General features: G+C 43.3%; 1 protein-coding gene across 2 annotated transcripts in view; it reads right to left on the reverse strand.

Moving 5' to 3' along the window:
- SLF1 (SMC5/6 complex localization factor 1) overlaps positions 1-16,894 on the reverse strand; it is a 75,906-nt gene that overhangs the window by 22,359 nt on the left and 36,653 nt on the right. For both annotated transcript variants that reach the window (XM_075932142.2, XM_075932143.2), the window contains exons 11-12: positions 16,482-16,647; positions 4,991-5,138 (exon numbers count right to left, since the gene is read on the reverse strand). In XM_075932142.2, the coding sequence (XP_075788257.2) occupies positions 4,991-5,138; positions 16,482-16,647 (314 nt within the window). The remainder of the gene's footprint in view (positions 1-4,990; positions 5,139-16,481; positions 16,648-16,894) is intronic.

Raw genomic sequence — 16,894 nt, forward strand, 5'->3', positions numbered from 1 at the left:
ATTAGCAGCCACCCTCTTGAGGAACTCCTCATAGGCCCAAACATCATCTAAGGGCACCACCACAGGGGGTGCCATGATAGCCTCATCAGGTGAGGAGGAGGTGGTGGCAGCCTGCACCCAGGGAATCTTCTCAGGACTAGGAGACACAGAAGTCTGCATCTCAACCACCTGCTTCACTTGCAGGGTGGGCACCTTGGAAGCTTCAGGTGCAAGAAAGCGGTTAGAGGAGGCGGAGTTGACCAATACAGCCATCAATGTACTGGCTACTGAGCATGGTACCTGGGATGGCATGAGAACCCCCCACAAATTCCAGGGATACCATTGAGTTATCCAGGTTTACAGACACTGAGCAGTCTGTGGACCCATCAGCAGTAATGGAAGCATCGGACAAGGAGCTTGCGCCAGAGGCACGGAGGCTTGGTCCGAGGCTGGGATGATGGTGCATGTGGTAGGTACTGGGGGACCAGGAACAAGGGCTGGTATTAGGGCAGCTCTCAGTTTGAGGAATGAAAATACTCAAGGAATAGGACTGATTCCCCCAACAACCACTACGAGTCAAAATAATCTAAACTTGAGTGCTTTATTGACGTGCATGTGCCTAGAGGAACATACCTGGATAAGGCACTTGAAGAATCACCCGAAGCTCGAGAAAGTATCAGAGCAGCATCACCTATTACACCTACCATTCTGGCTAAAGATAACTGGAGCCAGGTGACTAGAAATGCCTTCCACCATGTGTATTCCTACACTGAAGCAGGCCCTACTGTAGTAATGCTAATTGCTTGTATGATGATGAGGAGGAGATAAATCTATTCCATAATCTAGACTTCTTTCTGGTGTTCTGAGTGAAGGTAATATGAAGGGTGTCCATTCATGGTACTTTTTTGTGAGTAAGAGCTTGTGGAAGGTGAGTATAACTTCAGCATGAAACTACAGAACTAGAATTAATATGCAAAGATGACACTATCAGACTTGGTCTGAATAAAGACTGAGAGCTCCTAGCTCACTACAAAAGGTAATTTTCTCTCTTTTGGTATTCATACCTTCTCATCAATTGTTGAGAATAGGTCACATTCATCATGATTTAGTTGACCTCTTTAGCACTGGTCCTCTGCAGAGTAATGTGACACATGTGTATGTGCATGTGTATACATACCTGCCAAACTAAAGTTTCCATTTCATGCATCTGACGAAGTGAGTTCCAGGCCACCAAAACTTATCCCTAATTTTGTCAGTCTTTTAAGTGCCATTCAACTCCTCATTGTTAGTGTTGTGATATTTTGCTTCAAGGCCCTAGGCCTTACTCTTGGAGGAAATGGTAAGCCAAAAAGGACTTTGATTCCTTGACCAGTGACTCAGTTACGCTGTGTCTACACTGCCTGCTTATTTTGAAATAACACATGGTATTTTGAAATAGAGTGCGCATCTACACAGCAAGCCTTTTTATTTCAAAATAATAGGCTTCTTACTCTGACTTCTGTAACCCTCATTTCAGGAGGGAGTAAGGAAAGTCAAAGGAAGAGTATTCTTCCTTCAACTTCCTACTGCGTTAACAGCGCCAAAAGCCAAGTTAAGGCTTTTAATTAATGTACCTAAGTATCAGAGGGTAGCCATGTTAGTCTGAATCTGCAAGAACAACGAAAAGTCCTGTGGCACCTTATAGACTAACAGATTTATTGGAGCATAAGCTTTCGCGGAGTGGAAAGAGTTCCAATCAAGAGTAAGGCTAGTATAATGAGGTCAATTCAGTCAGGGAAGATGAGGCCCACTTCTAGCAGCTGATATGGAGGTGTGAACACCAAGAGAGGAGAAACTGCTTTTGGAGTTAGCTAGCCATTCACAGTCTTTGTTTAATCCTACACAAGCACAGGAACAAATCTACACAGACACACCCCTAGAGCCCGGACCAGGGTTATTCTATCTACTACCAAAGATCCATAAACATGGAAATCCTGGACGCCCCTCATCTCGGGCATTGGTACTCTCACTGCAGGACTTTCTGGATATGTGGACTCTCTACTCAGACCCTAAGCCACCAGTACTCCCAGCTATCTCCGAGACACCACTGACTTCCAGAGAAAACTACAATGCATTGGTGATCTTCCAGAAAACACCATCCTAGCCACCATGAATGTAGAGGTTCTCTACACCAACATCTCACATGCAGATGGAATACAATCTGCCAGGAACAGTATTCCCGACGATGCCACGGCACAACTGGTGGCCAAGCTCTGTCACTTTATCCTCACACACAACTATTTCAGATTTGGGGACAATTTATACCTCCAAACCAGTAGCACCGCTATGGGTACCTAAATGGCCCCACAATATGCCAACATTTTAACAGCTGACCTGGAACAACGCTTCCTCAACTCTTGTCCACTAGCGCCCCTCCTCTCCTTATGTTACATTGATGAGATCTTCATCATCTGGACCCATGGGAAGGAGGCTCTGGAAGAATTTCACTGTGATTTCAACAATTTCCACCCCACCATCAACCTCAGCCTGGATCAGTCTACACAAGAGATCCACTTCCTGGACACTACAGTGCAAATAAGTGATGGCCACCTAAACACCACCCTATACTGAAAACCTATGGATCGCTATGCCTACCTACATGCCTCCAGCTTCCATCCCGGACACACCACACGAGCCATTGTATACAGCCAAGCACTAAGGTAGAACTGCATTTGCTCCAACACTTCAGACAGAGACAAACACCAAGCATTCTTGAAACTACAATACCCACCTGAGGAAGAGAGGAAAGAGATCAACAGAGCCAGATGTGTACCCAAAAGCCTCCTGCTACAAGACAGGCCCAACAAAGAAAACAACAGAACACCACTGGCCATCACCTACAGTACGCAGGTAAAACCTTTGCAACACATCATCAGCGATCTACAACCCATTCTGGACAAGTCCCTCACTCTCACAGACCTTGGGAGGCAGGCCAGTTCTCGCCCACAGACAACCTGCCAACCTGAAGCAAAGTCTCACCACACCACACCACAGTAACTCCCACTCTGGGACCAATCCCTGCAATAAACCTCGGTGCCAGCTCTGCCCACATATCTATACCAACAACATCATCACAGGACCTAACCACATCAGCCACACCATTATGGGCTCATTCACCTGCACATCTACCAATGTAATGTATGTAATCATGTGCCAGCAATGCCCTCTGCCATATACATCAGCTAAACTGGACAGTCCCTATGTAAAAGAATAAACAGATACAAATCAGATATAAGGAAGGGCAATACACATAAACCTGTAGGAGAACACTTCAATCTCCTTTGACACACAGTAGCAGATTTAAAAGTAGCCACCGGTAACAAAAAAACTTCAAGAACAGACTTCAAAGAGAAACTGCCGAGCTACAATTTAATTGCAAAATTGATACTATCATTTTAGGATTAAACAACTACTGTGAATGGCTACCTAACTACAAAAGCAGTTTCTCCTCTCTTGTTGTTCACACCTCCACATCAGCTGCTAGAAGTGGGCCTCATTCTCCCTGATTGAATTGACCTCGTTATCTCTAGCCTTACTCTTGATTGGAACTCTTTCCTTATGCCTGTATATTTATACCTGCCTCTGTAATTTCCACTACATGCATCTGACGAAGTGGGTCTTTGCCCACGAACGCTTATGCTCTGTGACGGACCCGGCGGGGTCCGCACTAGAGGAGGGAGCGGGACTCCCCTTCCCTCGGGAGAAACCGCGCGCCGCAAGCGGCGCGCCGACCGGCATCGCAGCCCCGGAGCTGGGGCAGCGGCAAGCCCAACCCGGGGCACCCCGCCAGGAGCGGGGGAGGGCGCGGACCGCGCGGAAGCAGCCAGCCCGCCCGCCCCGGCTTGCGGCTCTGAACGGGGCACGGGCCCACGCTGGGGCAAGGGCGGGGGCGGCGGCGGCGCACGGGCGTGGCGGAACGCCCAGACGTCACTCCCCGGCGCCCATAAAGGTGGCGACCGGGCAGACGGAAGGGGGGGCAGGAGCGAGGAGGTGGCGACCCTGGCTTCCAGGGGCACCAAGGGCTCGGCCCCCGGGGCGACCAGGAAGGACGGAGTCGGCAGCTGGCGGCTCGCACTGGGACGCACCCGGAGACTTCGACGTGGTGAGTGCACCCCGATCAGCCCCACCGCCGGGGCGGACAAGCAGGGAGTGGAAGGAGCCCGAGGCAGGGCCCTTTTGGCGCCCGTGGGCGGAGGAGTTGAGGGCTGCCGCCCCATCCGCCGTGGAGGGCGACGTTTAGACTCTGTATTGCTGCTTCTCTATCAGAGGCAGCAGTGTGGGGTGTCAGGCAGGAGTTGGTCCACGAGGGAAGCCAGTTTAAAAACCAGCTCCCCCTCACAGACCAGTTGTCAATCTGGAGGGGGAGGGGTCTGAGCTCTCAGACTGGGTGTGAGCCAGAACTGAGCCAGGCTGCCTGCTCACCTGTTTCCTAATACATTTTAAATGCAGAGCTACAGCAGGGTAGGTCCCGGACCCGGTGCAAGCCAGGACTGAGCCAGTCTGCTGGCCAATCTGCTAAAAAATTTACTGGCAAAGAGGGGGCGGGGCAAGGGGGGGGGAGGGGAAAAATACGTGTAGTCTATAGCATTAACCAATATGCTTTTGCTTATTGGTTAATCGACTGTACTATTACATCCCTAGTGGAATCCCAGCAAGTCTGGTTTATGATGAGATCTCAATAAGCCTTCCAGACTCTGAACCTCTTCCTGGGGTGACAGCTTCTGCAGCAGAGCTCCAATTCTGCAACTCAGGCCTGATGGAAACAAAACTTTCTGACAGAAATCTACCAAGAAAGCCGATTAAAAATTGGCCCTTGCATTGGTCAGAGACAAGAGTCAATCATTGCTGTTTTTCTTTTAAAAATACCTGGACAATGAAAATGCATAGTACAAGCAAAATAGTTTAACAGAAATTTCAATTAGGATTTTAAATCTGAGACTAACATGTAAAAGAATATATCCTAGACACTCACCATCACATGAAATGGCAATGTAATTTGCCAGGTCAGCTGCCACTTGATGCAACACATTTCTGTCCATCATGAAGCCTGAAAGAATCCAATAATCTACTACAGTTCCAAGGATTCCAGTTAGTAGGAGAGCTACTTCATCTTTGAAGGCCTAAAATAGAATATGCAGTATTTGTAGAATAGCCTTATGAAATACCAAAACCAAAATAAAACAAAAGAAAGAATGTGTTGGTAACAATCACAAAATCCACTCCACTGACAATGTACATGTTGCAGATATAGTTAATGACACGTTAACTTATTAACCAAAGTCAATTGAACACTCAAAAGAAAGTGCATTACAGTATTACAAAAAAAAAAAAAAAGCCACATGTAAAATGAGATCAATACTTACAGTCACACAAAAGGGGTTGTGTTAAGTCTGGATTTAAATGCACAAGTTCAAGTTGTACATTTACTTAAATTAAGCTGCTTATTTACTTTTATAGAAATTTACCTCCCCTGTTGCAGATTACAATTATTTTTCAAAGGTATCATCAATGTAAGATTAAAGCCACATGATGATAGACTAAGGGAACCCTTTGTGACACAGAACTCAAGTGCATGAGACAGGCAATTTCTGTCAACTACCATTTTGGAAAATGTAACATTTTTAGTACTACCAAAAATTCTAAACAGCCCAATGCAAGCATGTCTGGGAGGAATGCAGCTGGGGATGTAAGCCTTATCCATTCTCTCCAGGCCTGCAATAGGGGAAACTTCAGCTGTTGAAAAAGTGTACCAGATATTTTAATAGATCTTGAGTGTGGTGACGGGAGGCAATCTAATTACCTATATTTGAGAAATGTGCATCTGTCAGTCTGTCTGCTTGTCAAGAACTCCTCCTACATGGCAAGGAGCTAGGACCACCACATTTTAAGTCTTATAATAACTTAAAGCAACATCAGGATTTGGTTGTGCCAGGAGAATAGTATGTGGCTGGAATTCAACTGTTTCTCATAAAATGGAATGGGAGGGGTCTGGTAGGAGGAATAGTTATATGATAGAATGATCACAAAGGGCAGCAAGGGGACAGAGATGGGAACTGGGATGGGATGAATAAAGGGACAACTATTTATTTCAGAAGGTTTGTCTGTCTCAAAGCTGGGGGACATGCACCTCTCCCCTGGCTACAGCTGCCATAGATAGATGCTGCTCATCTGGCACCAAGCTGCTTGTGGTGAGAGGGCTGGGGTTGTGCTCTCTCCTGGGGCAGCCTGCATACTGATCCTCTCATCCCCAAGCCTACCCCAGAACAATGATTTAAATGAAGAAAAACAAAACATATTTGAGTTAAGCACCCAAGCAAAGCTGGGTAAATCTTTTAGTGTTAAAATACCCAAGGTTCTACCTCACCCTCATAATCCCTAGCCGTGAAAAAGCAGAATTTAGCTTTTTGACTTAAACTCCAGTCCATATATTGACTCTTGTATCATACTCGATCTACTACATGTGAAGTCTGGTGCAAAAAACCTGTACTAAACAAAATAGCATGGTTCGGTCTCCTTTAATTAGTTCTCTTTCATGTTTTCAACTTGAAAAATTACATTCATATTGTTCAGCAAAATTATGGCTTGTACAAGAGTAAATTAATTAATCCTATCAACAACTTGGTGAGGTAAATCAGTAGCATTAACACAGGAGATTAGCCAGTGGTGCACATTCCCTCTTGCCATTAATGAAATTTATCTGCATGCCACTTCTTCCCCACCTTCTGGGGGTTGGTCTGGGCCCTGCTCTACATCCCCTTCCATAATCATTTATCCTGGGGTACCAATGCCCTTATGGGGAGGCAACCCACAATTTGGAGGCCACTGAGATAAGAAGAATTATTGCAGAGAGATTAAGTGATTTGCCCAAGGTCACATAAGTAGACTGGAGAATATCTAGGATTAGAGCCAGATATCTGATTCTCTCTCTTTTTCCTCAGCCCCCACTCCATTCTGCTTGTTCTCTGATTTTTCTTTCTGGGTAAGGTTGAATGAATCTCAACACTTAAGAGGGGCTAACCGCTTCTAAGAGAGCAAAATATCAGTCATCTACCTAAATTGATGAGGCCAGCAGTGGAAGGTGACATCCTCAGCAGTGAGGGAGGGAGACACTTGCTGATGAGGGACACCAGGTAGTGTCTCCCACTGCTCCTTGGAATCTATAGCTCCCACTGGTCAGTAGGGGTCAGTGGTGGGGGAACGGTACTGATTGGCCATCTTTCCTGCCACTCCAGGGATTTAATCTAGTGCAGATACCACATAGAGCCTCTTTTGGCATGATTCCAGCACCCTGCTTATAGAGCATATGTTAATGGTGTTCTGCAAAACAGAGAGCAAAGAGCTGCAGAGCAATTTGGCAGATGCACAAATTGCAGCTACAACTCCTCCACAATTAAGTATCTCACCTCTGTCCACTGCCAAGGAAAGCCTACTGTATTCTCAGATTCCTGACAATGAAATTTACTGCTATGATGTCAGCTGGCAGGACTGGCATACATTCAGTTGGCTGACGTGATAAAATAACATTTGCATAAACTAAGCACTTCTGTTTAGTTAATGATTTGAAGCGAATGCAAATAAAGGAAATGATATCCTAATCCACTAAAGGTAATGTTTATGAAAATTCATGAAATTATTTTAAATACAAACTGCCCAAAATAGCAAGTATAAAACTGAATTCTAGTAGTGATATATACATGTGATGTGTACAAATACAAAAAGTACACGTGTAAAAGCCTCAGTTAATTTCCGCATTAAATATGAAAATTACTATCATGTGGCAACAATCACTGTGAAACTATATAGCTCCTAGTTATTAACCATAATAGAAAACTTCAAACCAAAGCATTAAAATAATCTATACTGCTATTGTACAATGCTGCTCTACTTCCTAACATTTTTATACTTGTAAGAATCCTTGTGCAATTTAGTGAACTATTTTCATGAATAGTTTTATCATATAATTGAAAGCAAGAATCTTATACATGATGAAAACACCTTTTATCAATGATGATTTTGGTACCTTAAAATAAATGACAGCTTGGTATATCTGAGTCAATTTCTTAAATGTTAAAATGGCAAGCACCTTTGTGAAATGCATAGTAAAGGCAAAGCTCCTAGGATTCCTGATATAATTAATTTGTAAATGATCAAACACTTTATGTACTAACCTGATATAACTAATTACCAATAAAAAAAGCTACTTAATTATAGACTATTTATATAAAAGGGAAAATAATTACACAGTATGCAAGTAGATCTCTTAACCAACTCAGGAAGACAAGAATCTTTTTTCCCCAAAAATTGTTTTGATGAAGCAACTTAAATAATTAAGTTAAAGCCAAAGAATTATTTACTAGTAAAAAAAAAAAAAAAAAAAAAAAGTTTACAAACTAAAAAGCCTTTTATATAAAAGCATAAGAGTGTGTGGACTTTTTGAGGGCAGAATTCTGTTTTCTTTTAAATCCTAATAAAATTGAAGATGGACTGAATAGAGGACTAAAACACCACTCTTGTCACAAAGGCAAAGGAAATATAACTGTCAAGAAAGAATTACAATCCTAATACTTATAGACATTAACTACATATTCATAAAATGAAGATGTTCCTAAGGACAACCCCATAAAGACAGTGAGCTAATGAAAGGCTGATGATTGACTAATCAGCCAATAACCGTAACCCTAAACAAGCCAGAATGAGATGTATTTTTCTATGACTTAATGAAAACAGAAAAAGTATAAAAACTCCGAAATGAGCACTTATCTCACATACCTTCTCTTACCCGGCTTAAAAAAAATAGCACTCAACTGAACAGAAGTCTTTTGCAAACCACACTGCCTCATGGTCATCTGAGTACATCTGGATTTTAGTGTGAGGCCAGCTACACAATGGGAGTTCAGTGAGGAAGAGTACCTGGAATGGCCACACATTCCAGCAAAAAGTGAAGAAGCTGGCAGTTTGCAAATTTACCAGATGCGTGAACAAATGCAAGGAATTAATTCAGCAGTTCAACTGAGTACAAGAAAATCATGGACATGAACTGCCTCTTGGACAACTTGCTCACAAGCCCATTTTATGAGTTTGATCAGGTGCTGGCCATTGTACAGAGTGCAGAGCCCATAGGGGTGCACAATGACCTTGCTCAGCTCTGCTGGTCCCAAATGGGGACTGATGAGAGCAAGCAGCAGGCATGAGTGATAGGAACTGATGGGGGAAAGTTTCAGGCAGGAGTGAGAACGGAGAAGTGACCCTGTTGTTGAAACCAGTCTCAAGGGTGGCTTTGTAGAAGGAGCAGCAGCACATCTTTGGGACCCTATTTGGAGGAAGTTTTTGATAACTCCCTGAGGAACAGCCTGCCACGGACATGGAAGCAACAGAATCCATCTCAGAGTCTGGTAAGTTTCTGCTCCCTTGTAATGTTCATTAATACAGGGGTGGGAGAAATTCCCAGTCTATGAATCAATGTAAAAATTATTATAAGCCTTGGCTAGTAGCATGAATCTACTGATGGTTTGGCTCCCTCTCCCAAACGAAGTTCCAAGAGATGACTGAGAAACTTAGAGAAAAAGAGGTCTTGAAAATGAATTTTTACAGGAAAAGCCCAGATTTTTGTCAAGGCATTTCTGTTTCTTAAAAAATAACTTTACATTGTCATGCCTGTTAGTATGCCATTCTGTAATACTCAGTGGTGTAACAATCTGCTTGAATCCATTTAACCATGTTAGGAGAAGGTGGACATTTACAAATCTAGTCCACTTAGTTAAAGGAAGTCAATGCAGTCCACAGATTAATCAGTTGTCCAAAATACAACCTCGGGGGCATGGCCTATTGAAATTTGTCCAAAAATATGCCAGATGTCAGGAGAGGTAGAGGTTAGGAGGATGGCTGTGGAGTTTGGTGTGTTTATGTTAGAGATGTAAAATCCTGTTTAATATGCTAACCAATAAAAGAGGGACAAGCGGGGGTGGAGAAGGTCAGAATGCCCCACAGGCAGGGGCTGTTCAGTGTCCCAGCTGGAGCAGCTGCTCCAGCCCCACCAGTTAACCAGTTACACCTTCACATCCCTAGTTTGTATACAGTTATAACAGGCTATGGCTAACATGGAGAGCTAACACAGCATCATGTTGATTCCCTTGTGAATTCTGACCTAATCCCAAGTAGCAACATCTGAAAAGTTTTCCTGAAGCAGGAAATCCAGATAGGTAGTCACTTTTCAGGGAAGCACATATTTTCTAGGGACACATTAGCGGCTGACCAACATACTGCTATACAGGCAGTCCCCGGGTTACATGGATCCGACTTACATCGGATCCCTACTTACAAACGGGGTGAGGCAACCCCGCATAGCTGCTTCCCCCCCAGCAGACCAGGGAGACGCGAAGCTAGCGCCCCCCCCCCCCAGCAGACCAGGGAGACGCAGAGCGGCTTTTCTCAGCAGACACCTCAGATTGAGAATAAAGGACTGAGGGAAATGAGGTGTGGGAGAATAAAACTGAGCTCTGGAGAAATGTTTGGCTAGAGTTTCCCCTACAATATGTACCAGTTCCGACTTACATACAAATTCAACTTAAGAACAAACCTACAGTCCCTATCTTGTATGTAACCCGGGGACTGCCTGTACTCATAGATACACTGTTCAGTCCCTATATGTGTGAATATTTTCAGTTGCATACACTGCTTGGAATAATATTTTCCTTTGCCAATCAGGCACCACAGAATCGTTATGTCCTCCGAAATGTGGAGGGCCTGAAGTTATAGAAAAGCTTTTGTAGCATGGCCACTGATGTTCCATCCCCTGTAATCTGCAATTTAAAAAAAACAGCTTTGAATTTTTAACTTATGATTGTCTTTACAATTCTTTCACTGTGATTAACTTGGTTGTGTTCAAGGAGTTTTTATGATCTGATGCAATCTCTCTAACATTACACTTCAGTTCAGTTTGGAAAAGTATCATTTTATGTCTTTTAAATTTGAGGTGGCTTTTTCTGTATTCCTGCACTGAGCTATTCCAATCAATAACCTTCTGTGTCTTCATCTATTCTGGGCCCCTCAACCTGTACTGGCTTCAATGCCTTCACAGCTCACTTACGTTGTGGCAGAAGCATGGGCCAACATATCTCCTTGGACTGTTGCAAGAGGAAGCGTTTCCAAGGTGAACTTATGACTGAAGTTATGGATGGAGAGGGCCAATAAATAAGTCCAGTAGCAAGAAACATAGGCCAATATAGCTAGAAGGAAAGCACGGCAAAAGGAGAACCTCATGCTGGCTGCACAAAACGGTCAAACTGGGTCAGACCAAAGGTCTATTTAGCCCAGTATCCTGTCTGCCGACAGTGGCCAATGCCACAAGTCAGAGGGAATGACTAGAACAGGTAAGCATCGAGTGATTACTCCCCTGTCACCCAGTCCCAGCTTCTGACAAACCATTCCTGCTATCCTGGTTAAAAGCCATTGATGGACTTATCCTCTATGAATTTATCTGGTTTTTTTAAACCCTGTTATGTGTATGTATGCATGCGCAAATGTACCCTTATTCTGGCATCCCAGTAAACCTCGTTCCACGAAGAATAAGGGACTTGTCGGAATAGCGGTGTATTTTGAAATAAGCTCAAAATAGGGTACACAATTTGAGATGACAAATGGTGTAGCTTATTTTGAGCTAACGCCACAGTGTAAACGCACCCTTCAAATCCTTCTCTTCACAAAGTCCTCTGGCAAGAAGTTCCACAAGTTGACTGTGCATTGTGTGAAGAAATACTTCCTTTCGTTTCAGTGGGATAGCCGTGTTAATCTGTATATGCAAAAACAAGGAGTCCTGTGGCACCTTAGAGACTAACAGATTTATGAGGACATAAGCTTTCATGGTTAAAAGCCAGTTCAGATGAATAAGAGGCTGTGAACAAGACACTTCCACCCTGATTTGATTAGCCTTATTAACACAAGCAACTTCTTTCGTATATAAAGCCCTGCCTCTGTTACTTCCACTCTAATTCATTTGAAAGAGTTTCCCTGTTTGAATTTCAGCATAAATGTCCTCACTTAACCTACTTTTAGGCTTAAGGATGTCAATGTGTAGTTGATTAGATGATTAATCAATAAACCTGGGCCTATCAGTTAATCCTATCAACTACACACACACACACACACTCCCCACCTTGCTGTCTCTGCCTCTGGAGGGAAAAGCCAATATGTATGAGGAGCCGGCTTTCAAGTCAGCTCCCATGAAGCTGCCCGCCCTCCGTGCCCGTGCTGCTACTTCTGACAGAGATGCATCAGCACAGGGGAGTGGTGGAGCAGGAGGGAGCTGGTATACACAGGAAGTGGCGTTCAAGCCAGCTCCCCATGCACATTGGCTCCTATGGAGCTGCCTGCTCCTCATGCTGCTGCTTCTCTATCATCTTAAAAGCCGGCTCCTCGCAATCACTGGCTCTCACCTGCCTCCCCAACCCCCACGTGTAAACGTGTAACCACTAAAGTTTCCAGCGGATGTACTTTTACACAAGTACCCGATAGTTAACATCCCTAATCTGGCTTGCCTTTTATAGCCTTCCTCCTCCTTATTGTTTTGTTGCAATACACATGAATCTCTGTACTCTGGGTGTCCCTTATTCAGGAACACACCTGGTAGGGAGCCTGGCAGGTACAGGAGAGGAAGCGACTCTGTGCACTGATGCTCTCCCTCCATGCATTTGGGGGAACAGCAGGGCAGCGATGTGCTTCCCTTGAGGCTTTTTCCTGCTAATCACATAGTAGCAGGGGCAGTGGCTGGGTGTAGTGGCGGGTGCAGAACCACATATGCCTCTGGGAGCAGGAAGCCAGGTAAGTGCCCTACCCCCCGACTCTGCAGCACTCTCTCTGGCCTGGCAAATTCCTGTTTCCCAAGGCTGCTGGATTAAAGAGGTTCAAGTGTATCGCCGTATCACAAATAGAAACTGAGCAGATTCTAGATATCTTAAATAAAGATTACATCATTTTTAACACTTACATAAGGATCTGTTAGCTCTGCCTAAAATTGTTCAGTACAGTAACAATACAATTGTTTTTCCATCTTCATCTCCCATGATGTTTTCATCAGTGATCAGCAAGAGTCACAGCATACCACTTAGCTGAAGGGCATGTATCTCTCCACCATCTCTAGCTATCAATAATTAAATAATTTCTGTATATCAGGGGCATGCAAGATCTAGCTCGCCAAGTCTTTTGATCTGGCCCACAGACCACCCTGCCCAGACCTCAAGGCAGGCTCTCTGCCAGTTGCACCCTAAGACTGTCAAAATGGCTGGCAGCTCCCTTTAGGCACCGTGTGTCCCTGGCTGAAGTGGTGATCGCTGGCCTGGAGATGGGGGCAGCGCGCAAAGTCTATCCCCTGCCTGGGGAGCACAGTACAGTGCAACACATGGAGAGAGCCTCCAGCCATTTTGAACAGCTTGGAGCTGTGACAGACAGGGAGCCTGCCTTAGGGGTCCCTGAAGGGCAGCTACACCAGGAACCGCCTAAAATAACCTCCCCGCCGGAGCCTACCTCTGGCATGCCACTCTTGCCCACCTCCTTGCCCCAGGTCACCACACAAACTCTCTGAACTCTTCCTCCCACAGGCCACAACTCCCTCCCAGACTCTGCATTGTCTCCTGCACCCGTCCCCCAGGTTATAAATCCACTCCTGCACTTAGGGATGTCAATGTGTAGTCAACTATATGATTAACCAATAAGCCTAGGCTTGTTGGTTAATCTTGTTGACTACATGCATTTCCCGCCTCCCCTTGCAGCCCCTGTCCGTGGGGGTCCAAGCTCCACATGGAAAGAGACTGGAGCAGCCTCCCTCTGTGGGAAGCTCAGTCCCTCCACGGACAGGGGCTGCTACTGGCGACCAGCCTTTGTCCATGGTCAGCTTCTGTTTGCGGGGAGTTTGGACCCCCCACGCTGCTGCCACCCTGTGCTGCTGCATCAGCAGACAGCCGGTCTGTATGGGGAGCTGTTTTGAAAACTGGCTCCCCTCACAGATTGGCTCCTGCCTGGAACCTTGCACTGCTGCCTCTGCCGACCCCACTCTCAGGGACTATTGAAAAGTTGTGGAACTGCTAAGATTTCATGTGATTACATGACTATTCCATTACCCGATATCTAATATCCCTACCTGCACCCCTACCTTCTTCCAGACAATACACCCCAACTCTGTGTTAGCTCGCAATCCCCTCATTCACGCAAACTCCCTCTCAGACCCTACGCTCTCTCCTGTAGCCTGAGCTTATCTTCTGCACTCAACCTCTGTCTCAGACCTGCACCCCCGCCCCACAGAAAAGTGTGGCCCTTGACCAGTTACCAAAATCCTGCCCCCCCCCTTCAAAAATCATTGCCCACTCCTGCTCTACATCACAGACAATAGGAATACCAATGTCATTCCTTAACCCATGTTTCTGCATGGCAGTACATATTATTGCTACTATATCAATAGAGTACCTACCTCAAGCAAAAAAAATAAGTCTATAGAGAGAAGGGGAATTCTGTCCCCTATTTGCTAAGCTCAATGCTATAGAAACACGCCAAATTTTCCTTCTGTATCTCTAAAATAAAAAGACTGAAGAGAGAGACACAGCTAACTATATACTGATGGGGAGGATTTGCCTGTGGGCATTTCTTTTGAAATGATCATTTCATCTATATTAAGGGATTTAAAACGGACTATTTGGACAAAATTTGCTACAAAAGTTTTGTAGACAATAGCTCAAAACTGAAATCATGGAATGGGATAATAGAGAGTTTTGCCTTTGTCAGGGAGCAACTTATTCATATGAGATTATTAACAAAACATTTTTACAGTGTCCCATTTTTGTTAAAAATGTGTGGCAAGGAAATTACAGGTACAGCTAAGGAATGAGTGCTATTTAAAACAAACAAACAAACAAAATGAAACACTACAACATGGAAGTTTGTCAGGGAAAAATATAATATATCTGCATTTTAAAGGCCAGATTTCACATCTTCTGGGATGTTATATGACGAAATGTATAAAACTAAAATTGAACAGCAATGGGAACCGTGTTTTTGTAGAACAAGGCCAAATGACTTGTTTAAGTCTTGTTTAAGATTTGAGTCTATTGCATAAGTCTGCATATGTTTGATACTACAGTTGAATCTTGTAAAAAATGTTCTGTTTATTTTTAATCAATATTAATGAAGTCAGTCTGCAAGTGAATTTTGTGCTTATGGAAGAAACATGGTTTAAAAAGATGGAACTTTTGAAAAGGAGAAAGGGCAAGATTAAAAAAGAAAACAGGTGCCTACATTTAGGTTCCAGAATTTATACTCAGAAACATAAAAGAATGGTCTGATTTTCAAGCATTATTGAATTTCTATTAAAGTCAACTAGACATTTGCTTTCTTGGTGCTTAATACCTTTGAAAAAAAACCGTGCCATTTTTAAAGATGATAATATAGATTTAAAAGCCTACATCTAGGCACGTAGAAAATATGTATGCATATGTATATATCTTGACCATGGATAAAGGACAATATTTCATTTCTGCATGGCTTGTTTCACCATCTCTCAAAAGTGGTAAGTTGACTGGTTATAATTCAAGTAAACCAAGCAAAGCTTTCAATGTGTTTAAACCTTTCTGCCTTGTTCACACTATAAAGATCAGATAATTGGAAATGTTTTACTACAATACTTCATTTTCCCTAGTTGCCTTGTGATAGTGCTGAAAGATGTGTGTTGCCAATTTATTCTATACTTTCACAATCATTTTCAAAGAATGCAAAGAATAGTGTTCTAGTTTGTACTTCTATGTGAATTGAATAGGCAAAGATGCTTCAGAAAGGCTTTAGGAAGACAGGGGTGATGTAGAGGACAGCCAGTTTCTGTTCAGGTCATTGTCCTGCTGGCCAGCATGCCATGGAACAGCAGTTATGTTGTCTTCCATTCTGTCTGGATGAAAAAGAACTAGAGAAGCACTGAAGAAAACTCAAGGGATTGGGAAGAAAACTGGTGAGTTAACAAAAAAGTTTCAGGTAAAAAAAACCATGTATAAAAACAACAAAACCCCATTTGTTTTATCCCTCAGGTAATTTTTACTGAATATAGTTTTTTCCAAAAAGTACTTTTCATTGTAAAATAATATAATTACCTCATTGGTCATACTTTATTTGATAGGGTGTCCTAACCTTATATTGCTATAGACTGCAATAGCACCTGCTGGTAAAGGCATATGAACATCTGAGAGCAACCAGCAAACCACTCATGATTCCATTACATTTCCTTTTAACAGATCAATATATGAGTACCTTATAGAGCAGTTCATTTCCTTTTGTGAAGAAAAAGTCAGCATGCTTCACAACAAAAGGAAAATGTAACAAGCAGCTTTGATACTTGAATGTAGATTCTCAGAAAGGAGCGAAGAAATAAATGCTTTTTCAAAAAAATACATTGGTTATTACTTTTTTTTTTTTAGAAAACGAATCCTACTCACATCATTTGTTTTGTACTTTTCTCTATGGGAATGTATGACCCAGTCTACCAGAATATTTGTCTGTTTGGTAAAAAGCACAGAGGTTTCATTTCTCAACCAAAAGGTCTTCAGAAGAACTGTCTGTGGCATAACTTGCAGAAGCTGTGAATTGGCCCCTTCACACAATCTATACATGAAAAAGAGAAAGTGAACAAACTTAAAGCTTTATGCCAATCTGATTACAATAGTTACTAGACAGATAACATGTCTCTTGTCAAAACATACAAAGATTTGGTAATTTTTAAGCACAGAAAGATCATACACCATTTTTGATGAATAATATATGTACAATAATGATGGGTATGACAGCCATACTGAAGGAATTCAAATGTTGTGTTAATATTATATAAATATAATTACAGGTGAAGGAACAT

This window comes from Pelodiscus sinensis, chromosome 6, assembly GCF_052426305.1.
Source record: "Pelodiscus sinensis isolate ZL-2025 chromosome 6, ASM5242630v1, whole genome shotgun sequence".
Lineage (NCBI taxonomy): Eukaryota > Metazoa > Chordata > Testudines > Trionychidae > Pelodiscus > Pelodiscus sinensis.